Genomic DNA, 24,907 nt, shown 5'->3' on the forward strand with positions numbered 1-24,907 from the left:
TTAATTTTTATCTCTCTAATCGATAGTGATTTCGAGTATTTTTTCATATGGCAATAGATAGCTTTGATTTCTTCATCAGAAAACTGCCTGTTCAAATCCTTTGACCATTTCTCAATTTGTGAATGACTTGGATTCTTATAAATTTGATTTAGTTCCCTATGTATTTTAGAAATGAGGCCTTTATCAGAAGTACTGGCCATAAAAATTGTTTCCCAGCTTTCTGCCTCCCTTCTAATTTTGGATGCATTGTTTCTGTTTGTACAAAACCTTTTGAATTTAATGTAATCAAAATCATCCAGTTTGCATTTCATAATATTCTCTATCTCTTGTTTGGTCATAAACTGTTCTTTCCAAAGATCTGAAAGGTAGACTATACCTTCCTCTCCTAATTTATGTATGGTATCACCTCTTATGTCTAAATCATGTATCCATTTTGACCTTATTTTAGTATAAGGTATCAGATGTTGGTCTAAAGCATGAGCTTTTGAATGACAGAAAAGCTCTAAGTCCAGTGACACAGACATGTGAGGAAATCACCACCCCATAGTATTTCCCTTGATTTCCAGCACCTGCAGTTCTAGATGCTGCTAGAGCAGATTTCTTCAGTGAAACTATTCTCTCCTTGGTTGAGCTGAAATTGTATCCCACTCTAGTCAAAGAGCTCTGTGTATTCTATCATCTAGTCTAATCTGCATAACGTCCCCAGTTTCTGTTAACTGTCTGCTTGGATAAATGAGCTAGCTTGCTATCAGAGACTGTCTTTTGTGTTACAAGCATTTGGTGGAAGGGAGCTAATTAAGTTGGCCAAGAAGAAGCTAAATATTACCATCTCCTTTAAAATGACCAGACAGAATGGATTTTATTCTGCTAAAAAAATACTGTTTTTTCCACTTTTTGGTTTTAGACTATAATTATAAAAATCCATTTTTCTGTTGTGTTTACAAATAAGATCAGTTCCTTTTGAGCTGACTTTTCCATAGTCAAATATTTAAGTATTGATACCAATTATCTTACTGAATCATTTATAATATTGATATTAAAGCTAACATGAAAGATATGAATTTTGCATCGCTAAAATGGTGATACTTGGTTGAAAATGTTCATATATTTTCTTCTTTTAAAGAGACCCAGGATATATGTATCATTGCGGGATCTTTATAAGTACAGATACATAGGATAAAGGTGGGGTTTTTTCTGGCCTAGAAATCTCAAGTAATCAACCCTAAGTGCTTAATCCTTTTTCTTGGGAGCCTCACACTTATTTTTGGCTTGCCCAATTCTGTTTTCTTTAATCTAAAATTGAGCCTGTTTGTTCTATTGTTGGGTGAGTGAAAATTCATTGTTTGCCCTTGCAGTGGCAGAGATCCATTGAAGGAGTTTTGGGCTGTGCTTTTTTATGGGGACCCAGAGGAAATCTAACTGAACCTTCAACTAGATCACCTAAAGAGATCCCTAGAATAATGTAGGTTAGGGGCACCTAAAAATTTTGTCTGCCTTCTAATTAAGGTGGCCCCATGAACTGAGAAAATCACAACATAATTTTTACCAAATAGAGTTCAGTTTCTGATCTCAAGTTGAGGGAATCACTTTCAGTCCTAAATCTCTTCCAGGAGAGTTCTATGTGGGCTAGATGCTCTGTAGGGGCCAGATTTCCTTCTGAGGTAGGAAGCGTGATTTCCTTTTTTCTTTTCTTTATTGTCTTAGGGTTGGAAAAGACCATTTCCAGGACAGAAAGGAATGTTGTTTATGTTCTAATCAAGCTCTGATGTTCTTTTTGTCATCAAATCCATATAACTCTCCATATTTGGGGCAATTGTGATTTTCTCCTCTGCATGTGGGACTGTATAAGATCTATGCCATGCAACTATTTTGAGACTCATATCTGTATGGCACTGGGGAAGCAAGTTTAAATACAATGTTTATGTATTCCCCAGACCCCAGAGGACTGTTGTGAATTAGGGATATAAACAATAAATTCAAAACACACTCTGGCTGATTTGCCAAGAATGGCATGTTTTTAAATAAGCAACTGACAATAGGGCAGGTAGGTGGAACAGTGAATAGGATTCTGCATCTAAAGTCAGGAAGATTTATCTTCCTGAGCTCAAATCTGGCCTCAGACACTAGTTGTGTGATCCTAGGCAAGTCACTTAACCCTGTTTGCCTCAGTTTCCTGACCTATAAAATGAGCTAGAAAAGGAAATGGCAAACCACTCCAGTATCTTTTCCAAGAAAACCTCAAAAGGGATCAATGAAGACTTAAGATATGATTGAAATGACCAAACAACAACTACAACAACTAGCAATAAAAGTCCAGCCGCTGGGTGACACAGCTGGCCCTGGAGACAGGAAAACCTGAATTCAAATCTGGCCTCAGATACTTGACACTAGCTGTGTGACCCTGGGCAAGTCACTTCAGCCTGATTGCCTTGCAATAAAGAAAGGGAGGAAGGGAGGAAGGAAGGGAGGAAGAAAGGTCCAGTCTTGGGAAAGTACACATTTGGTGAGCCTGATTCTGGAATGTAATGGAAAGTCTTGACTTTCCAGTTCAGAATATGCTCAGGTATTCTCTATTTCCTGTCCAAATACTGCATGATAAAAATAAAAGATCTTTCTGGCTTGTGAGCCAGAAGTGAATATGCCTACAAAAAGCATTAAGTGGACAAATAAGTTCTCTCCTTCCAGGCACTAATCAAAGGAAGACAATTTATATATACTTGTGGGTGGAGAGAAAGGCCCCAGTCTATCCCTACCCAATCTGACATGTGACCTATGAATATATGGCCCTGCTGTTGCTTTTGTCCCTGCTATGTCTATTTTTTCCTGTTCTTTTGTGATAGAGGATTGAAGAAGGAATGATGTTATGATCTCCAAAATGTCAGACAAACCAACAAAGCTTACCAGTAGCAGTAACCAGGGCAACACCAAGGAATAACCTATGGGGTTTAGTTCAGCAACATCCAGTCATTTGACTTGGTAGCTGAGATGCTATGTCCTACAGCAATAAAGGGCCTTATTCAGAAGCTATGCCACATTTATAAGTGAAATTGGTAGAAGTAAATGCTTAGTAGCAAATGTGCTAAGTTTGAACCCACTGTTCTCAGAGACTGAGGTGGTCCCTCCTGGTTCAGGAGGATGTGTTCCTTATATCTCCTCAATACATTTCTCTTTGTAAAAGTTCATTGATATTAATTGGTTGAATGGTATCAGAGCTCTCATCACTGTGTCAGTCAATAAAATAAGCACGATTATAGGTACAACAGTCAATTGATATAGGGGAAAACACAATATGGGGGGCTTCTAGTTTCTCCCTACATACTGACTCCCCATTTCCTATAAATATTCTCAGGTTAACTCCATTGTTAAAAACCATCTCTTGATTCTACTCAAGTTAACTTCCCAAATATCCCCTCCCTCTCATTTCTTCATTTCTCTTCTAGAAGAATGTACAGTGCTCTTTGATTTCACTGTTTAATACTACTCACTCAATAATACTACTCAACTCTTTACAGTTTGGCTTTTGGCCCAGGCACTGGACCAAAACTGCTCTCTTCAAGGTTACCAACAATCTCTTAACCAATGCAGAGGAGCTAAGTGAAGCTTGAATGGCTCGCTTCTCAAAATAAGAACCACTGCAGGAACCCAGGTAAAGCCAGGCAATTCAATTCCTCTCCTATGTTGCAAAGTCTCACTTTGGGGCTTGCTATAAAGGATACAAAGCTAGGATGGAGAACTAGCTCATTGGGTGACAGAGCAAAGAACCCTGTGTTTTGATTGTTATGCAAATTACATGGTGTTAGGCTCCAACAAAACAGGAAATTGTGCTATCTACTGTATGTGGAAAGTGTCACAACATGTACATACTCTGGAATTCTTGTTTCTCAAGGAAGACAAGACTTCCCTCAGGCTCAAACATTGCTTCTTCTTCCCCTACCCCATTTGACTCTCAGACTTGGTATTTTAAGACCTCCACAGTCTCCCACAGAATGTCAGTCTGAGACTGATTTGCAAAGTGATTTGTTCAGGGTGCCAGGAGTTAGAAGATCCTGAACCTCAAGCTGGTCCATTATACTATGGTGGTAGAACTATGAAAGAAAGAAAAAAAAAGTTCAGAACTCATTGCAGTAGAGAAATATAGCTCTGTGGATCCTGGTTACCTGGGCCACTTTTCCCTGCTGTGTTAATGTTTCTGTTTCTTTGTGTTATGTGTCACTGGGCGATAAATGTCATGCCCTGGACTTAAAGGCAATGGGCAGTGTTGATGCATTTGATAGTCATGTCCTTGACAACACCTTCCAAGCACTAGCCTTTTTCTTTCAGGTTTCTCTGAATCAGAAACCACAGGACTTGTAATTAGTTATTGAAAGAACCCTATAATTTTCCTGTTGTTTTTCCTGAAGGGTTTCCTGATGCACACAGCAACCTAGCAACATCCAGCCTTCTGAAAGAACTCACCCTATGTAATGAAACTAGTTAGACCTTTGTCTAAATTGCTATTTATTATTATTTCAACCAGGCATTTGATTTCATGAATATGGGGAACTCCTAGTGAGACATTTCCTTACCAAAGCAGGTCTGCATCTTCTCTGCAACTGATCATTTTAGAGGGTTGCCTGAGGCACTGAGAGATTAAGTGACTTCCCAAGGATCAGTATGTGTCAGAAGAGGGACAATGTAATATAGTCCGGAGCTACTATCCCAACTCCCATTCATACTAATAAGATGAGTCCCCAGAGCACACCCACTCAGGGCTCTAGGGGTACTCCTATGGAGTTGGGTAGTGTCTTCTAATGTTTATGACTCCCCACCAGTGTGCTTACTCCCAAAATCATCAGGTGAGATTTAGTTTTGTTAGCTATCTTTTTTTTTTTTGGGTGGGGCAATGGGGGTTAAGTGACTTGCCCAAGGTCACACAGCTAATAAGTGTCAAGTGTCTGAGGCCGGATTTGAACTCAGGAACTCCTGAATCCAGGGCCAGTGCTTTATCCACTGCGCCACCTAGCCACCCCCGTTGTTAGCTATCTTTAAGTAGCTTTCACAAAGTATTTTAAGGTGGTATAGTAAGAACAGTTGCTACAAAACATCACTGCAAAAGTTGATGACCTCCTCTTCAATGAATACATAAAGAGTCCAGGGGAAAGTGGTCTCAAGCTTAGAGAATACCTTTGTCAAAGGGTAACCCACAGTCTTAATGGATAGAAGTCCCCTTTATGTACCATCTTTGCTTGGCTCTTTGTAGAATTTCAGTCTGTCTTTGATTCCCAGTGTAAATACTGCTACTAACCACTGTCTTGGAGAAAAATGCCCAAATCCTCTGGACCCTTTGAGGGTAACACAATGCTCCTTTAGCTAAAGTGGGGGTGGAGGGGAAACCAAAACCAAAGCTGAAGTGTTCTCTCATCTCCCTCATCCTCGAGGAAATCTTTTTCAGAGGGTTTGGTTAAAACATTCTTTCCTTGTTAGCTGGTTTTTGGAATCTGAATTTCCACTAGCTGTTGACATCAATAGGTCATGGCTAATTTTCCTTAGCCAACAAAAACATTCAATGTCACTCAATGTCAATATCACTCCAGTTCATCCAAGGACATTGCACACAATTGAAAATGTTTGATTGATGGGTTCATTGCTTCACCCATGATCTAATTGAAAGGATTCTTGTCTGTCTCTATTACAAATAGTGCTGACTTTTGCTTTTAAACAAATGGTATTTTTTGCCAACACTTTATTGTGTGTCTGGAGATATAATCATGATATTTGTGGTGCTTGTTATTATTATGGTAAATTATTCTTATAGTTTTCTTAATACTAACCAGTCCTACATTCCTTATGCAAATACAAGTTCGTCATAGTGTATAATTTTTTCATATGTTGCTGCAGACTCTTTGCTAATATTTTATTTTAAATTTTATATCAATTTTCATTTGAGATATTGTTCTATAATTTTCTTTTTCTGTTTTGATGATCCCTGGTTTAGTTGTCAAGATATTTTTGTGTCACAGAAAATATTTGTTAAGATCACTTCTCTTGATTAACTTTTAGTCAGTTTATGTGATATTTTTATTAACTGTTCTTTATTACTGAACATAATTTCCTTATGAATATATGTAGTCCCAGAGATGTTTTTTTAAAACTTCAAATATTTTCTTTAACTTGTCAGTTTTGTTGTCATATATTTGGGCATATTTTGGTTTTGTTCATTCACTTTAACTATCCCTTTTAATTTGTTTACATGGTTTGGATTTCTTCTTTTTGAAAAAATACATTAGGTAAAGGTTTATCTTTTTATTGAAGAAAAATGCCCTGATTTATTTAATGATTAATTTGAGGGGGGGGGCTTTCAATTTTATTAAACTCTTCCTTGATTTTGGGGATTTCTTTTTTGATGTTTAATTGATGTTTTTAAAAATAGTTTATCTATATTTTTCAGTATGCCCAATTCATTAATCTGTTCTTTCTTTCTCTTGTTGAGGAAAGTGTCTACAAATATGAATTTTCCACTAAGGACAATGTTGAATGCGTCACAAATTTTTTGATATATTGTCTTATTGTTGTCATTATTTTAATGCAATTATGTATTTTTTCCTATGGCTTGCCTTTTGACATATTCATTCTTTAAGATTTGAACTACATTTGATTTTAATTATTTATTTAGCACTTGTTTATTTATTAAAATTTTTATTTTATCATAGTTTAATATTGCTGCTTTGTATTTGTGCAGTTTTTATGCTCTAAAATATGGTCAATTTTTGTAAAGGTACCCAACATAGCTGATAAAAATGTATATTCCTTTTTAATTTCATTCAATAATTACCAAAGATCTACCATGCATACCTTTTCTGTTTTGTTTTGTTTTGTTTTGTTTTTTGCAGGGCAATGAGGGTTAAGTGACTTGCCCAAGGTCACACAGCTAGTAAGTGTCAAGTGTCTGAGGCTGGATTTGAACTCAGGTACTCCTGAATCCAGGATCAGTGCCTTATCCACTGCACCACCTAGCTGCTCTCCATACATACCTTTTCTAAAACCATAGTTGTGTCCTTAAGTATTTCCTTGATCGTTTTCATTTAAATTTGTCTAGTTCTGAAAGAGTTAAATTAATCTCTCCCTCTCTCTCTCTCTCTCTCTCTCTCTCTCTCCCCAAACTATTATAAATCTGGGCAGCTAGGTAGTATAGCGGAGTGCTGGGCTTGGAGTCAGGAAGACCTAAATTCAAATCCAGCCTCAGACATTTATTAGATATGTAATCCTGGGCAAGTCACTTAATTTTGTTTGCCTCAGTTTCTTCATCTGTAAAATGAACAACCCCAAATGGAGTCACAAAGAGTTAGACATGATTCTACTATCTTTTTATCTGTATAACTCATTTAGCTTTTCCTTTAAATATTTTAGATGCTATGTCATTTCATATATATATGTTAAGTACTAAGATTCCTTTCTTATTTCTTTTTTTTTTTTTTTTTTTTTTTTTTTTTTAGTGAGGCAATTGGGGCTAAGTGACTTGCCCAGGGTCACACAGCTAGTAAGTGTTAAGTGTCTGAGGCTGGATTTGAACTCAGGTGCCCCTGACTCCAAGGCCGGTGCTCTATCCACTGCACCATCCAGCTGCCCCTCTTATCTCTTTTAATTTAGTTTTTTTTTGCTACTGCCTTCTCTGAAATCAGGATTACTACCCCCTGCTTTTCTTAGTTCAACTCTGCCATAACAGATTTTATTCTATTCCTTTATTTTAACTCTATACAAGCTTTTATGATTAAAGTGTTTTTCTTCCAAACATAATGTTGGGTTCTATTTCTAATCCATTCTGTTATCCTATTCTATTTTGTGGGTAAGCTTGCCCTATTCACATTCACAATTATCATCATTAATTATATATTTCTCTCTATCCTATTATAATTTTCCCTATCTCCAACTTTTTCTTTAATATAGGTTCTTATCCTTGCTTTCATTTTAACCACTCTTCATGATATCTCATTTAAGCTTAAAGTTTGTTTCTGTCATGACTAATTGCTTCCTAAAGCTACCATCACTTTTATTCCCTCTTCCTTTTTCTATTTCCCTTTTGAATGTATTTCTCAATGAAATTCTTTTCAAGCATGATCGTATTCTATGTATTCTGTCCTCTTTTTACCAGTTCAGATGAAAGTGAGGTTAAATGATGCCTACTCTCCCTACCCCTTTCATGTTTGTATACGTTTCTATTTGTGCACCATGATTATGTGAGGTATAAACTTAATTGATTATCTAAGTTCCTTTATCCTACCGCCTTCTTTTTCCCCATACTCTACTCAAGTGTATTCCTTCCCCCCCTTTCCTTTCATCTTTCAACATCATCAAAACATAACACAGCCACTCAGTCCCTTTGTCTCATTTCATTTCCTTTATACCTCCTATTGATATTATAGTTCTGAAGAGCCCCTTGTATTATACACCCCTATAAGAATATATGCAATTTATCCTTGTCTCTTCTGGTTATTATCTTTTTATGTTTCTCTCAAATCCCAGTTATATTCCAAAATTTCTATTCTCCTCTGCTCTTTTCTTCAGGATTTCTTGGAAGTCCTCTATTAATGGAAAACTTTTTTCCTTTGTTTTTCTAGTAAGTTATTATTGGTTCTTGATTCTAGTGCTGTAATTCCTTTTGGAATTAAAAATTCAATGCTGTCCCGTCCAGTATAGTGACAGTTTCTATATCTTATGTGATTCTGACTGTGGTTCTTTGGTAATTGAATTCTTTCTTCCTCACTTATTGTTTAATAGGCTCTCAAATATTCTGTACCTTAATTTAATTGCCCACAAATGGGAATATCTGGAGGACTTCACCATCTATAGGGACTCTCTCTTTAATTTGTACTCTGCACTGAACATATTTTATAATAATGGAATGTATTTTTGCTAAGCATACATCTCCTTATTTAATGCCCCACCTTCTATTTCACTTCTAGTTTTAGATGCATTGATTTTATGTGTGCAAAAACTTTTCAGTTTTATGTAATCAGAACTGTCTACTTTATCTTCTGTGATCCTTTTTATCCTTTGTCTTATCATGAACTCTTCTCCTAATCATAATCCTTAAAGGTAGCTTCTTCCTTACTTCTCTAATTTGTTTATGATATGAGCTTATATATCTAGGTCTAGTATTTCTTAGGAACTTGTTGTAGCATATAGTGTGAGACCATTGTCTAAACCTAATATCTGCCAGACTACTTTCTAGTCTTCCTAGCAACTTTTGTTAAATAGTGAGTCCTTACTCCTGTACCTAACTTAGGGTCTTTGAGTTTATCAAAGACTATGTTCCTATATGAATTTGCATCTGTATGCTGTGTACTAAATCTGTTCCATTGACGACTTTTTCTGCTTTATAACTTATAATACCAAATAGTTTTGATGAATATTGCTTTGCAGAAGAGTTTAAGATCTCATAATTCTAATTCCCTTTCCCTACCATTTTTTTCATTGTCCTCTTTGAGAATCTTGCCATTTTGTTCCTCAGATGAATTTTGTTATTACTTTTCTTCCTCTTTAAAGTAATCCTTTAGATTAATTTAGTTGTATTGGTTGTTTTTTCTATTACGTTGGCATGGCCAAACAATGAACAATTAAAATCTCTTTACTTTTTTCCCCTAAATACTAATCATGACCACTACAAGATAAGATGCCCAAGTGTCTCTCTCATGAAATGATATTTCTTGTTGCTGGTGGACATATAATGTGATCAACTCTACTTACTCTTTTAAGGTCAATGTTAAAGTCTTATATCAATAACAGTTATTGCTATTGTTTCAAACAAGACAGGGGTATGCTAATAATGGTTTGAAAACTACCTCTCTGAGGGGGAAATGTATACAGAACACATTTTTCAATTTAAATTTTCATGATTAACATTTTCTGGAGCTGATTCCAGAACACTCTCAGACAAGTATTTCCTCTAGTTTAAAGTTGAACAGATTAAAACTTTGTCTCTTTCAGCCCTGGGGTCTTAGAGTTGTACCCTGAGAGATTGAGTTGGTGAGACCAATTGGATATTTTATGTTCTTTTGGTCACACAACCATCACCCACCTATTCCTTTTCCTATCCCCTCCACAAAGTTATAAGAGGTATTTGAAAAAAATGACTAAGATTTGTTTCACTGTGCATACTTATTGACATATACATAAAAGATGGTGGCCTTTCTTAGGTAATGGAGAAAAAGAAGTCAGGAGAGCTAGGTTCCATTTCTGTCTGTACCCTTACCTAAGTATAAGAGTATCCATCTAGAGTTGGGAGAACCTCAGGAGTCATCTGGTTCAAACCCCTCATTTTATGGAAGAGAAAAATGGAAGCCCAGGAGGGTTAACTTACTTGCCTAAGGCTTCACAGAAACTAAGCATTATAGGGAAACCAATGAACAAGTCAATACCTCTCTGAGCCTTCATTTCTTCATCTGTAAAATAAAAGTTGAACTGGCACTAAATGATCTCTATAGTCCCTTCCAACCCTGACTTTCTATGACTTCTGTGAGGAAAACTCTCACAAGGGGTTTACTTGAGATTCCTATGTAGGGGTAGACTAGACAAGATTCCAGCGTTCCCCAAGCTGAAGTCCTTCCTCACTGAATAGCAACAGTGGCCTTCTGGCCCAAAACAGTGGAGGAATGGACGCTGGGATTATTTATAACTGGGACTCATGGAGAGTGGGGCAGGATGGGGAATTCTTGCTCTGTAAATATCTCTGCCAAAGTAGTAGCAGGAATGTTTTAATGGTTCCTTTGTCTTTCTTTCTTTCAGAAAAACCACGGATGAACAACATCCTGACATCAGCCACAGAGCCCTATGACCTTTCTTTCTCTCGATCCTTCCAGAACTTGGCTCACCTCCCCCCATCCTATGAATCTGCAGTTAAGACCAACCCCAACAAATACTCATCTCTGAAGAGGCTAAGTAGGTGTTGTTTCCTTTGGTTGTGCTTCAGTCTCAGGTTGTGGCGAGATTTCTTTTTCTTTACCAAGAAATGAAACCTGTCCCATCTCCTTCTCCCATCCAGATAGAAAAGGGATGAGGGTTGAGAAGACATGCAGCATGGCTTAGTGAAGTGATATCAAACTCAAACAGGGGCCAATAATCCACACATAAGGATCTATATGAGATGCATATTTACAGTTTTAAAATGTAATGTTATCTATGTTTTATTTATTTTGTTAATTGTTTCCAAATTACATTTTAATTTGGTTGGGGCTGCTGCAGCTATGTGTTTAACACCTCTGGCTTTGTATACATAGTTTTGTTTTTTAAAAACACATATCTGTGAACTTTATAGGTAGGTAGGTGGGTAGATAAGTATATAGATAGATAGATAGATAGATAGATAGATAGATAGATAGATAGATAGATAGATAGATATTGATAGATATTGATAACTGTATTTCAACATAATCAATTCCTTTGTAATTTTGTGTATTTTATCTCATGCATTTAAAAACATAATTCTGAGAAGTCCATAGGATTCACCTAATAGACTAAATGAATCCATGCCCCCCCCAAAAATGTTAAAAAACCCTGGTTTAATGGAAGTAATGTTGGGTTTGGAGACAAAAGACCAGGGTCTCATATCTAACTCTTTCTCTTTCTAGCTTTGTGATGCTGGAAAATTACTTAATTTTCAAGTTTCTTCATCAGAAAAAAAAAACGGCAGGTTAAACTAGATGATCTCCAACTCAAAAATCCTAAAATTTCTTTATTCTCTTATGGATTCATTGCTGAATTAAATATCAATAACTCTTTCCTTCTCAAGTTTGAAGGGAGCCTAGACATTACAGAGGTTAGTCTATGCTAACTTTCCCTCCACTTTACCCTAAGTCCTAGAGCACGATGGTCTGCAATTTTTCTTGTGTTCTCCCTAGAAGTCTAATTTGTGGCCAGTGTAAAAGCCAGTATTGCCAAGACCATATTCCTTCACCCTGGCTACAGAACTCACTGATAGTGTGAAGTTCAATAGAACAGCTCCATATCCCTCCCTCTTCCCCACACCCCCATTCCAGAAGCCTAAGGCTTAACTTGACTTATAATGTGACAATTCTAGGTTTCTGCTCCTACCTTCAGTTTTTATCAATGTCTTCCTTTTCCAGTGGCTCTAGGGACTCCAGCATTGTTATTTGAATCTAAGAAATCTCTGGGTTTGGGAGGAAGTAGACCTAAAAGGCACATAAATACCATGGAGAAGACTTACTTTGTAAATACTTGAAAGGCACCCATTATGATATTTTAGCCACAGGAACTGAGTATCTTCTTGAAACTGACAATGAACTTATTAAAAGAAAAGAGGAGACATGGAGACTACTAGGTGCCCTTCATGGTGGGAAGTTTGATTTCTGTTGCCTGGTCATCTCACGAAATTCTGACCTACTCTCAGTTAGAGGTGAGGAGCAGGATGATTCAGCTTACCCTAAACCAGGAATGAGGCATTCTGTATTTTGTGGAAATTTAAGAGAGTCTACGAGAAGTTTTGTTTCTGGAGATTATGTGTGACTAGGACATGTGTGCATTCCCAGGGATGCACAGTGGTTTGGTTTGTGTGGAGAACATGTAAATATCATATGTAAAGCTTCTACAGGTGCATTGGTATACATGTGCATGTGTGTATGTATATATGCATGCATATATATATGAATTGTGTGTATACATACATGTGTGTATGGTGTATATATACATGTATACATGTGAGGGGGTATATACAAACTCTATTATAGAATGTATGCTTGGAATATGTGCCAGGTACAAGTGTAAGATATGTAAGTCTATAGAGTCTGTATAGATAATAGGCAGCAATGTAGCATAATGGAGAGAATACTGGACCTTCAGGCACTTCCTAACCTACTACCTCTGTCACCCTAGGCAGGTCACTTAATCTCTGTTGACCTCAGTTTCCCCATCTAAAGAATAGGAAAATAATAGCACCTTCCTCACAAGTTATCATAAGGATCAAGTTAGATAATATTTATAAAGTACTTTATTATCATTTTTATTAATTCAAAAGTAAATAATGTCTAAAAACATACAGACAGAATATCTATTTAAGTATCAGTATAGAATGTGGGTATGTGTGTACAGTGTATGTTTACATATGTATCAGGTGTTTGTAAGCATAGGATGCATAGGCATTATAGGATTTATATATCTGTAGAGTAGGAGATTTCTGTGTCTTGGCATAAATATAGGGAGTATGTATAGGGTATGTGGGTTTATGAAATGCAGGTTACACTATATCATTGATTTCTTGGGATCATAGACTTAGAGCTAGAAGAGAGCTCAGAGGCCATCTAGCTCTATAAGTATACCTGGGATGTGTTATAGATTGTATACATGTCCAGGATTATATGAAGGTTAGGGTATAGTATATAGTTTTCATATGCATTTATAAGAATGGGCAAATGGGTAGATGGGTATGGGTATTGTTACATATGTATGATTTGCATATACAATACTGAAGCAAGTTCAGTTAACATTAAGTGCCTACTAAGTTCAAGGTACTGTGTTATTTGCAAAGATATGTAAGACACTGAGAGGTAGAGCCATGATGGCATAGAAAAGAGAAGGGACTCACCTGAGCTCTCACAAATTCTCTTCCAAAAAACTTTAAATAATGTCTTAAAATGAATTATAAAGCAACAAAAGGACAAGGTAAAATAATTTTCTAGCCTACAGCAACTTAGAAGATTGGCAGGAAAGATCTATTGCATTGGGATGAGAATGCAGTGCACTTCAACACACGCTAAGCCAGAGAATGCAGTGCCACAGCAAACTAGTAGCAGGCCTTTTGGGTAAACTGAATCAGCAGTGGCAGCAGCAAGTGTAGGAGCTGTCAGCCTACCAAAAGTAAGGAAGTCATACAACTGCTAAGAAGGGAACTAAAGGGGCACCTTTACTGGCATTTGGTGCACTCTTTTGCATTGCTTGTACAAAGATCCAAGTCATAGTTCTAGGTGAGGAGGAGTATTAACACACTCTGAGCTTGCAGCCACAGGGGAGTGAAGGAACCCTGGTCATAATTCCAGGATTGAAAAGATTGCTTGTGGTCACTCAAAGACCAGATCACAGGCCAGGAGATAAGTTACCACACCACTCTTTAGATCATGACACCTTGAAAGAACTAAAAACTTACAGATGCTCAGAACTAGCTCTGAGAGTGGCAGTAAGAAAAGCTTGAAATTTAGAACATCAGAAATGGAGCTCCATTTTAACACAAAGTTAAAAGTCAGCAAATAGGCTGGAAAATTGAGCAATCAATGACAAAAATATAACCTGCCCATAGAAAGTTACTTCGGTGACAGTGAAGACACAGAGGCAGAAGAAGATAATAAAGTCAAAACTGCTGCATACAAAGCCTAAAAGAAAAATGTGAACTGGTCTCAGGCCAAAAAAAAAAGAATTCCTGGAAGAACTCAAAAGGAGTTTTAAAATGAAATAAGAGAAGTAGAAGAAAAGTTGGGAAAAGAAATGACAGTGATGCAAGAAAATCATGAGAAAAGATTCAACACCTTGGTAAGATACACACACAAAATGCTGAAGAAAATTACACCATAAAAAATACACTAGACCAAATGGTTTTAAAAATTTAAGGCTCAAAAATCCACTGAAAAGGAGAATTCCTTCAAAAGCATAATTGCCCAAATGGAAAAGGAGTTATACAAATTCGATGAAGAAATGATATCCTTAAAAAGTAAAATTGGCCCAATGGGAAAGGAACTACAAAAGCTCACTGAAGAAAGTAATTCCTTAAAAATTAGAATTGGGCAAGTGGGAGCTAATGACTCCATGAGACACCAAGAAGGAATAAAACACAATTTTTAAAAATTTAAAATAGAAAAAAATGTGAAATATTTCATTAGAAAAATAACTAACCTGAAAAATAGTTTGAGGAGAAATCATTTAAGAATTATTAGGCTAACTAAAAGCCATAATCAAAAAAAGACCCCTACACATCATCTTTCAAAAAATTATGAAGGAAAACTACCCTGAAATTCTAGAACCAGAGTGTAAAATAGAAATTGAAAGAATCCACCAATCACCTCCTGAAAGAGATCCCAAAATGACAACTCCCAGAAATGTTATAGCCAAATTCCAGAGCTTCTAGATCAAAAAGAAAAAAATTGTAAGCAGCCAGAAAGAAACAATTAAAATATTGTTTGGAGCCACAGCCAGGATAACAAAAGATTTAGCACTCCCACATTAAAGTATCAGAGGGCATAAAATATGATATTCTGGAAGGCAAAGGAGCTAGGATTACAACCAAAAATCACCTACCCAGAAAAACTGAGTATATTCCTTCAGGGGAAAATGAACATTCAGTGAAATAGAAGATTTTCAAGCATTTCCGATGAAAAGACCAGAGCTGAATAGAAAATTTGATATTCAAACAGAAGACTCAAAAGAAGCATAAAAAGGTAAACAGAAAATAGAAATCATAAGGGATTCAATAAGATTAAACTGTTTATATTTGTACCTGAGAAGATGATACTTGTAATTTGTAAGAACTTTCTCATTAGCAGGGTAATTAGAAGGAGTATACATAGTTAGAGGTCATGGGTGTGAGTTAAGTATGATGGAATGATATCTAAAAAAATAACATTAAAATGTGAGAAAGAGAAATGTATCAGGAGAAGAGGAGAGAGGTAGAATGGGGTAAATCATCTCACACAAAAGAGGTGTAAAAGACCTTTTACAGTGGAAGTGAAGCTGGAGGAATGTGAGGGAGGAAATACTTGAACCTTACTTTCATCTGTATATAGAAATCTATCTTATCCTATAGGGGAAAAGGCAGGGATCACTGATAGAAGGGAGAACAGATTGGGAGAGTGGGAGAAGCAAAACATTTTTGCGGATGGACAGGGTAAAAAGAAAAAGAGGAGGCAGCTAGGTGGTGTAGTGGATAGAGCACCGGCCCTGGAGTCAGGAGTACCTGAGTTCAAATCCGGCCTCAGGCACTTAACACTTACTAGCTGTGTGACCCTGGCCAAGTCACTTAACCCCAGTTGCCTCACTTAAAAAGAAAAAGGAAAAGAGACAGAGACAGAGAGACAGAAAGAGAGACAGAGACAGAGAGAGGCAAATAGAAGAATAAACAGGGTAGAATAGGATAAGAGAGAAATAAACAGTAATCATAACTGTGAAAAATTACAGCAAGTTTCTCTGATAATTCTCAAATATAGAGAGAACCGAGTGAAATTTATAAAAATAAGAGCCACTCACCAATTAATAGTCAAAGGATATGAACAGGAAGTTTTCAAAAGAAATTGAAGCTATCTATATTCATATGGGGAAAAATGCTCTAGATAACCATTGGAGGATGGATCTTAGAAGAACTCTGAGGTACCACCGCATGCCTATCAGATTGGCTAATATGACAGAAAAGGAAAATGACAAATGTTTCAGGGAATATGGGAAAACTGAGACACTAATGCATCGTAATTGGAGTTGTGGACTGATTTAGCCATTCTGAAGAACAATTTGGAACTATGCCCTAAGAGCTATAAAACCATGCATATCCACAACCAGGTCTATATCCCAAAGTGATTTTTTTTTAAAAAAAAGGAAAAAGATCTGTATGTACACAAGTATTTATAGCAGCTCTTTTAGCTGAATAGTATATGATTGTGATGGAATACTATTGTACTCTAAGAAATGACAAGCAGAATGCTCTCAGAAAAACTTGGAAAAACTTAAATGAATTGGTGCAAAGTGAGATGAACAGAAGCAGGATATTGTCCACAGTAATAGCTATATTATACAATGATCAACTGCAAATGACTTAGCTTTTCTCAACAATATAATGATCCAAGACAATTCTGAAGGTCTTATGATGAAAAATGTGATCTATCTCCAGAGAAAGAACTGATAGAATATTGGTTCAGGTGGAAGCATACTTTTTAAAAACTTTCTTTTTCTTTTGGTCGGTATTTTTCTTTCACAACATGACTAATGTAGAAATATATTTTGCACGACTGCACATGTATAACCTATGTCAAATTGCTTGCCTTCTCAATGTGGGGGGGGGTAAGGGAGGGACAAAATGTTAAAAAAAAATTAATTCAGGAATGTTAAAAATTGTTTTTACATGTAATTTGAGGAAAATAGAATTTTAAGTATATTTTAAAAGACATGATACCTAATTTCTGCATTTGGGTATAGAAAATCATGTACAGAAATAACTAGGATATCATTAAGAGAATAAGTGAAAAGAAGTCAATAAGTCAGTCAACAAATATGTATAAAGTGCCTACTATATGCCTGATACTGTGTTAAGCACCAGCCAGAGAAATCGTGGAAAAACATAATGAAAAATTTAAGGAAATAGAAATTTCCTCTGGCTTAAGATAAGGGAGTCTAGAGAGATATTTTAATGGTGTTAGGGGGATTGAGATGACCCCCCCCCTCAATCTGCTGATAGGATATATTCTGGTATGCATTTATAGAGTGGCGGTAGATGGCTGTATACTTGGCACATAATAGCACTTAATAAATGCTTATTGAATTTACTGAAATTGCATGTACATGAGTAATGTGTGCATTGGGAGGGTAGTGCATAGGCTGTTCTAACAGAAAGTGTTAGGTTGATGTCTGATTTTATTTCAGCATTATGAGATTGGTTCTACAACTTAGCTGCCTGCCAAGTTTAAAGTATTTAATTGTGAAGCTATTGACTGTTATTTGGTGGTGATGGTGGTGATGGTGGTGGTGGTACAAGGAGGAGGGCAAGGATACTATATCAGATTGGGAATCAAGAGACCTCAATCTTAGTCCAAATTCTGGTACTAGCTATCTATGTAACCTTGATCTAATCTCATTTCTCTGGACACGAGGGGGATCATATTAAGGAAACGCTAAAGTCCCTTATGGCTCTGATAATCAATAACTTCATTATAGGGATTGGGGTGGAAGTGGTATTGTGCTATTTCGGAGTTTACTCTCTACCTAGCCCCTTAACCCTGAATGGATTTGATAGTCCAATGCTCTCCCTCACCCCCATTGTTTCACTTGTCTCTTCCCTACAGCTGACAAGGAAGCTGATGAGTACTACATGAGGAGGCGTCACCTCCCTGATCTGGCTGCCCGGGGCACACTCCCTCTCAATGTCATCCAGATGTCACAGCAGAAGCCCCCCCCACGAGAGCGGCCTCGCCGGCCAATACGAGCCATGTCCCAAGACAGAGTCCTGTCTCCTGAAAGGGTGATGCCAGAGGAGTTCAGCATGTCCTATGACAGGATCCTGTCTGATGAGCAGCTGCTGTCAGCTGAACGCCTACATTCCCAGGACCCACTTCTGTCCCCAGAGAGGACGGCCTTCCCAGAGCAGGCCCTGTCTCGTGCCATGTCAAACATGGATGTCTTTGTGTCTACGCCTGTGCTGGACCGCTACCACATGACCAAGATGCACTCCCATCCTAGTGCCTCCAATAACTCCTACAACACCCTAGGCCAGAGTCAGACCGCAGCCAAGCGCCAGGCCTTTGCAACTCGGAGACACAACACGGTGGAACAGCTGCATTACATCCCTGGACAACACACCCACTACCATACAGCCAGCAAGACTGAAGTGACTGTGTGACCGGGGTCAGAGCCAGGGAAAGGCTGGGTGGAGGTAGCTAGGAGAGAAACCTAATTGTCTTCCCTAAAAGGGCCTTGGGGACTGGGCAGGATAGAGAATCTTCTGGCCCTTGTAATTCCACCCTCTCCTACCTTATCCACAAGTGGATAATTATAGAAAACGTTCAAGGGAGGGATGGGGGCCAGATGGGCTGCTTCTGCAACAGAAAGCCATACCCCCTCCTAGAAGTACAGCCCATGCCTCCTGGCATTGACTCACTCTGTCTTATACATCTAAACGTATTTCTCTCACTTTTTCAAGTGGAATCAAGAATTTGTGAGGAAAGGAGATAGTTCTGAGCCTCCCCAGCAGCACCTCCTTGTTCCTACACACTTTCTCAACAGGGGCTCAGCTACTAGAGACCCTCTCCTCACTAATACCCTCCCCTCCCAGGCTGGGCTGACCAGGATATGTGGTCAGTTGGCTGGTCAGGTTGGCAATGTGGTCTCATTCATTTAACTAGAACTACATCATGGAAATCTTCTAGTGCCTAAAAACTGCCTGCTCACCTGAGCAGTGGAGCTGCTGTGTCCATAAGCACAAAGATAACTTCCCTGCCCTTCATCAGAGTGCTCCCAGACCTTCCTCTCACATAAGCCTGAGAGCAGACAGGTTTCCATTATTTCTTATGCTCCTTAACTGAAGCTCGAAGTTAGGGAAGCTTACCTAGCCACGCCTCCCTTATTCCAACACACTCTGCACCCCTGGGTATCCCTTTCCTTCTGGCCTGTTCTCTGTGGTCTTCTAACTCAGGAGCTCAAGAGCTTTCCTGAAGTGGTGATGAAGTGAATTCTCATAAAGAAGGAGACCTTTGTTTGCCTTGACATATAAGGAATTCATGCCAGAGAACCAGATAGCCTCAGCATCTTCTCCAGGAGCCCTAAGATCAGAGCCCATGGCCAGGTTATAGCTCTTTATACAGGCCTATTTCCTCTCCCCAGAACCCAGCCTGACCTCCTATCCATGCCTGTCAGGCTCTGGGGGGACCCACTGTGACGGCCATGATCTGTAGGGGGAGTTACCATTCCCATCATTCAAGGCCCCCTTTCCTTAACCCCATTCATGTCATACTGGACTGTTTGAAACTCAGTCTGTGTTTTAGCCCTCCAAGAGGGCAACTCAGGCCCCAAGAAGAAAATTATCTTTAGACAACAACACTGCCCCTCCCATAAAGCAACCTGCCCTTCCACCTTACCCTTGTAAGCCCCGTTCTTCTCTTCTGGCCAGAGACCAGTCCCCCAATATCCTCCACCGTTTTGTCCTTCGCAGGATTTCTTTTCCCTGCCTGCCTTCCCTTCTCTGTTCTGTCAGCTCCAAACCTAGTCAACTCAGTTCACATACTGACAGCTTTTAGAACTTATCTCTGGTCTGTATTAATGAGGGACAGAAGGATTTTTTTTTAATCTAACAATGGGATTTTACTTTTATTTTATGTTTTATTCCAGGCCCTTTTCCCAACCCTAGTACTGTGCAACCCTTTCCTACTTCTTAGTTCAGAGAGATAAGAAGGAGGTACTATGGGGTGGAGGGAGGGGGGAAAGAGAGACCAATAGCCCAATAGGTTTTCCAGCTACATAAACTGATCACAGAGCAGGCACTTATGTTCAGGTCCTTAGATTTTAGCCCTGAGTTGCTGCTGGACCATCGGCTGCTGTACTCTGACCCAAACAGAGAAAATAAATGGAGCTCACGTGTGCACTGCTGTGTAGTCTCATCCTCTGGAGAGCACAGGCAAATTAACTAGCCTGGGTTTGACTCCTAAGATGAGGGCGTGCCAGGCTATTTTCACTTTAGTAGGGAAGGGCATCTCCCTCCTACGTAGGACTATGGTGCCACTGCAGCTACATTAGCTTCCTATCCAGGGTATTAAGAAGGGAGCATCCTGAATGAAAACTCTCAATTAGTGGCCCTAATTGTTCCCACTGCTCCAGTCACTCTAACATTTCTGCCAGCCTGTTGGAGTACAGAGTAAGAACATAATGTTATAGAGGCAACCATCGTATTATGTTCATCAAAAAAATTAAGCTCTAAATGAAATGACCTTTAAATAGGGTGTCTTTTTCTCATCATGGAGGGAAAGTATCTCCCACATTGATGTGGTGCCTTCAAAGGCCAGAGAATTCTCCCTTTTAATTTTTCATTCAAACTAGTTCAGAGATGACACTGAAATCAATCAGTTTATTCAACTGATTTGAAGAATTCCAAAGCGCTAATTTTTGTCTGAACTTTGGGGAAACTACCATCAGCAGCAGTCTGGTATAGTGGGAAAAAAAATTGGTTCTGGCTCCAAATCTTGCATCTTTCACTTACTACCCATGTGACCTCAGACAAAGTCATTTGGATCACAGACCATAGACTTAGAGCAAGGGATCTTTAAGGCCATTGAGTCCAATTTCCTCATTTTTACAGATAAAGGAAGCTAAACACTAAGTGACTTGCCCAAGGTCACACAAATACTAGGTGGCAGAACTGGGGTTTGAACTCCTATCCTCTAATGACTCCAACTCCACTGCACCAATAGAGCCACACTGCCTGTTCTGGGCCTCAGTTTCCTCTTCTGTCAAATGGGGGTTTTTACTATGTGACCTCTAAGGTCCCTTCCAGCTCTAAATCTATGATCCTAGGATCGCCCCCACACACACACACACACACACCCCTTCCTGATTTACTGCTCAGGCCAGTCTCATGCCTGTGTGAAGAGACTCCTCAAATAATTGGTATGGGGCACTTGCCCCTTAACTTCCCTACATGGGGAGTGACATGGCTTCAAAGAACTAAGACAAGGACAGATTTTCTTTCTGGCCTTTTCTCCACCAAGCACATAAACCTTCTGAGGGCTGGTCCCCACAGGTTTATCTGAGTTTGTTCTCTAAGCCACAAGTGGGAGAATTGGGCCCAGTGAAACCAAATATACCTATTAAAGGATCATGAAATATTCAGTGGGCTGCACTAGAAGTGAGGACACTGCTGTCAGAAGCTAATTACAGTCCTATAGCACAATACCAGCAAATCAAGCCAACTTTACCCACTTATTGGGGAAAAGAGAAAGGCAGGGCTTCTTCCCCGCCAAGTGCTCTCCTCTGTCTTCTGTACATGCACTTCCACAACCATTCATAGCCAACTAATGCACCAATTTGCTTTTCTCATTCCCTCAAGTGAATCAGTCAGTAGAACATCCTCTTAGTAAATTTCCATAATCCTTTGCAGGGCATTCTCTCTTGGGGATGTTTGAAAATATATTTTCCAGCTGGTTTTGGTCTCTATTCCTAAGTTGTTCTGATAGAGATTCAATTTGATGCAATTTAATTTAACAAATATTTATTAAACAATTACTAGGTGCAAGGCATTATGTCAGGTACTGACAGGGACATGAGCCTGCAGTTGAAGCCTCTTCTTTTTTATTCTTTTCCCATCATTGTCTCTTTCTGTCCTCCTAGACCTTAAAATAACAAGGGATGCCTGTTAAAAGTGAGTTCTCTTGAATTTTGCTATGGTTCCTGGTCCTACAGACTTACAGCTCCCAAAAGTTTTATCAAGAAGTCCTTAACCATATGAATATTTCCAGTGATAGACCTTTGTGTTCACTAGCCAATTAGAGGATGAAACTAGCTTCCAAAGCACCAGCTTTCAATCTCCTCTTAGTCATACCTAAATATCTTTTTCTTCTACTTATCCTAATTCTATTCCTCCCTTTCCCCTATTTTCCAGCTTTGCTCCCTCCTCTCCTCTACCCACTCCAAAAACTTGTATTTCAATCTACTTTCCTCTGTTGTCTACTGCTGTCATTTCCCCTCTGGGACTGGCCCCTTCTCCCTAGTTCTCCTCTTGCCTCTATAAACCAGAGATCTAGATGAAAATAATGGAATTGGAATCTAGAAAAGAATTTCATTTGCTTTATCTTAGATCATTAGTTTCCATTCATTTCATATTCCTCTTACACCACATCCCATGGACATTCCTTGTCACATGGAGCCCAGAACCTCTGTCTGGCTACATTTTAAAGAAGGGGAGAGAATGCTAAAACCCAGGCGTCATTGGTGTCAGCACAGCCCTGTCTCCAATACTGCTTTTGATGGATGCTGTCCCTGAGGCTCCAGGTTCTTTCCTGCCATACCCAGCTCTGGCCACATCTCTTAGCTCCTCAGGGATCTCTCAATCACACTTGCTGTCTCCCTCTTTTGCCCTTATTAATAACAATATAATAACAGCTTATGTTTAAGTAGTACTTAATAGGTAACAAAAGCAATTTACATGAATTATTTCACTTGATCTCTTCTGTTTGCAGGTGGTATTTACCCTTTATCTCCAAATACTGAAAGTTTAATTTATTTCCCAGGAATGGGAGGAAAGGAGCTATTTCCCTATTCTATTTCCCAAGTCAACTTTACAATTTTTCATGTCAAGCACAAGTGAGAACTTGAACCCAAGAAATTACCTAAGAGTTTGCCTTTGACATACACATGACTACATTAATAAATCATTTATTTATCTTCTACAAACCTGAAAACTTGTCCCGAAAGTATTTCAAGGGAGCTCATGTTTTAGTAGATATTTTTTCAATGTTCAAATGCTACCTTTATAAGCAGACCATTGTCTTGCTGGAAAATCAGTAGGTAAGAGAAGTCTTTCTGGGCTCTCATTGGATTTTTATCTACATCTTGACCCTGCTTTGCCCTTGCAACTCTTCTGACTCTCATCTGGTGTTCAGATTTCTCCCTTCTGAGCTGTACATGCCTCATTATGTCTGACCCACAGTGAAATTCTCAGCCACCAAGGGCATACCTGGTGTAGGGTTGGCTCAATATTCTTGGCCCACTCAGCCAAGATCTTGAAGCTGCATGTTTAACTATCTAACCATCCAATAGACTTGATTCAATAGGTTGATTTTCATAGAAACTTGCTATATCAGAAACACCCAAACTATTCAGGGCTTCTGTCCCTGAGGAATTTCTGTTTCCTTTTTCAATGTGGCCCAGGCTATTGGAAGAAGGCAATCTTACCTGAGAGACAGCTGGCAGTAGGAGGGAATATTGAGAGGAATGGGGGAGGTGATTTTGTCCATGAGGTCAGAAACCTTGTGCTTAAGGGTAGCTCTAAGGCCTTTCCGAGTCCCTTGATGAGCAGCTTCCCCAAAAGAACAAGTTTTTGTGTTGCAAAAGGTTTTGTTTTTATAAACAGCAATGAGATCCATCTCCTTGAAAACAGCTCTGAACACTAAGATTCTGACCTAGTTGGAGAAAGAGAAGAAGGAGTCACAGCTGAGCCTCTGTCTATTATATGGAGTTGTTGGCACCCTTGTACCTTTCTGATCCCTCCTGGTGACACTGCAGAAAATGATTATGAGATGAGACAAGAAGACAGGATCAAAGTCAAGATAACCTAGACCATCATGTAAATCTTCACATGTACCATCATTCCTCTACTAGTGACAAAAATAACATTGTTTGTCTCCTTAATGTCAACATTTATAAGGAGAAAATGTCACTTCTCAATTGTGTCATTCCTCCCCTCTTCAAACCCATTTTCTCTCGCAAAGGGATGCCCCATGGGGATGTCCCATTCATGTCCTTTGTTAATGGTGGATACTCCCTTAGTTCTATAACTAAACTAGACATTTTGTAGTAAGAAATTCTCTAATAAAAGCAATTCTTACTTTAACATTTTAATTCGGGTATACTATTTCCTAAAAGGGATTAATGAACATTTTTATGCATTAGCCCAATTTATGGATTTCATGTTAATTATATGGTGGTACCAATGAAAAATTACCTTGATATCTGTAACTTTGCACAGATTCTTGATTAATCATTAAGCTTCAAGATGAGCAGTACACTACTGTTTCCTCTGTATAATTCTCATTGTTCTACTTACCTGTAAAAGCACATTCTGTATGTACTGTAAACAAATATGAGTTTAGTAAGATTTAGAGTCTTAAGGATTTTTCCACTTTTGTCAGTAACAAATATTTATGAATTTAAAAATAAAGCAGTTTCAACAAAAGCATTGTTTCTATAGCTCTTCAAGTAGTAAACAATACTTTCTTGATAATGTTTAGAATTGGCAGGAAGACACAAAGTTTACATCTCTAGGAAGGGAGAGGGACTAGACCTCTGATTTCATTGACATAGGAATCTCCCAGATGAAATAACTTCTTCCACTAATACAGGTTGGCACCTTCTCTGTAACTTATTGTCTTAAGGGCTGTTGGGAGCACCCAATTGCATCTTTTTGCCTAAGGTCACATGGACAGTATATATTAGAGACAGGACTTAAATTTGAGGTTCACCCTCTAGC

At 38.5% G+C, this 24,907-nt stretch overlaps 1 protein-coding gene across 2 annotated transcripts in view; it reads left to right on the forward strand.

Annotated features, from left to right (window-relative positions):
• Positions 1 to 24,603, forward strand: part of SHISA6 (shisa family member 6) — a 449,490-nt gene extending 424,887 nt beyond the window's left edge. For both annotated transcript variants that reach the window (XM_044005521.1, XM_044005520.1), the window contains exons 5-6: positions 10,762 to 10,914; positions 18,021 to 24,603. In XM_044005521.1, coding sequence (XP_043861456.1) covers positions 10,762 to 10,914; positions 18,021 to 18,574 — 707 coding nt within the window. In that variant the 3' untranslated portion in view covers positions 18,575 to 24,603. The remainder of the gene's footprint in view (positions 1 to 10,761; positions 10,915 to 18,020) is intronic.
• The last annotated feature ends 304 nt before the right edge of the window (positions 24,604 to 24,907 follow it).

This window comes from Dromiciops gliroides, chromosome 4 (assembly GCF_019393635.1).
Source record: "Dromiciops gliroides isolate mDroGli1 chromosome 4, mDroGli1.pri, whole genome shotgun sequence".
NCBI lineage: Eukaryota > Metazoa > Chordata > Mammalia > Microbiotheria > Microbiotheriidae > Dromiciops > Dromiciops gliroides.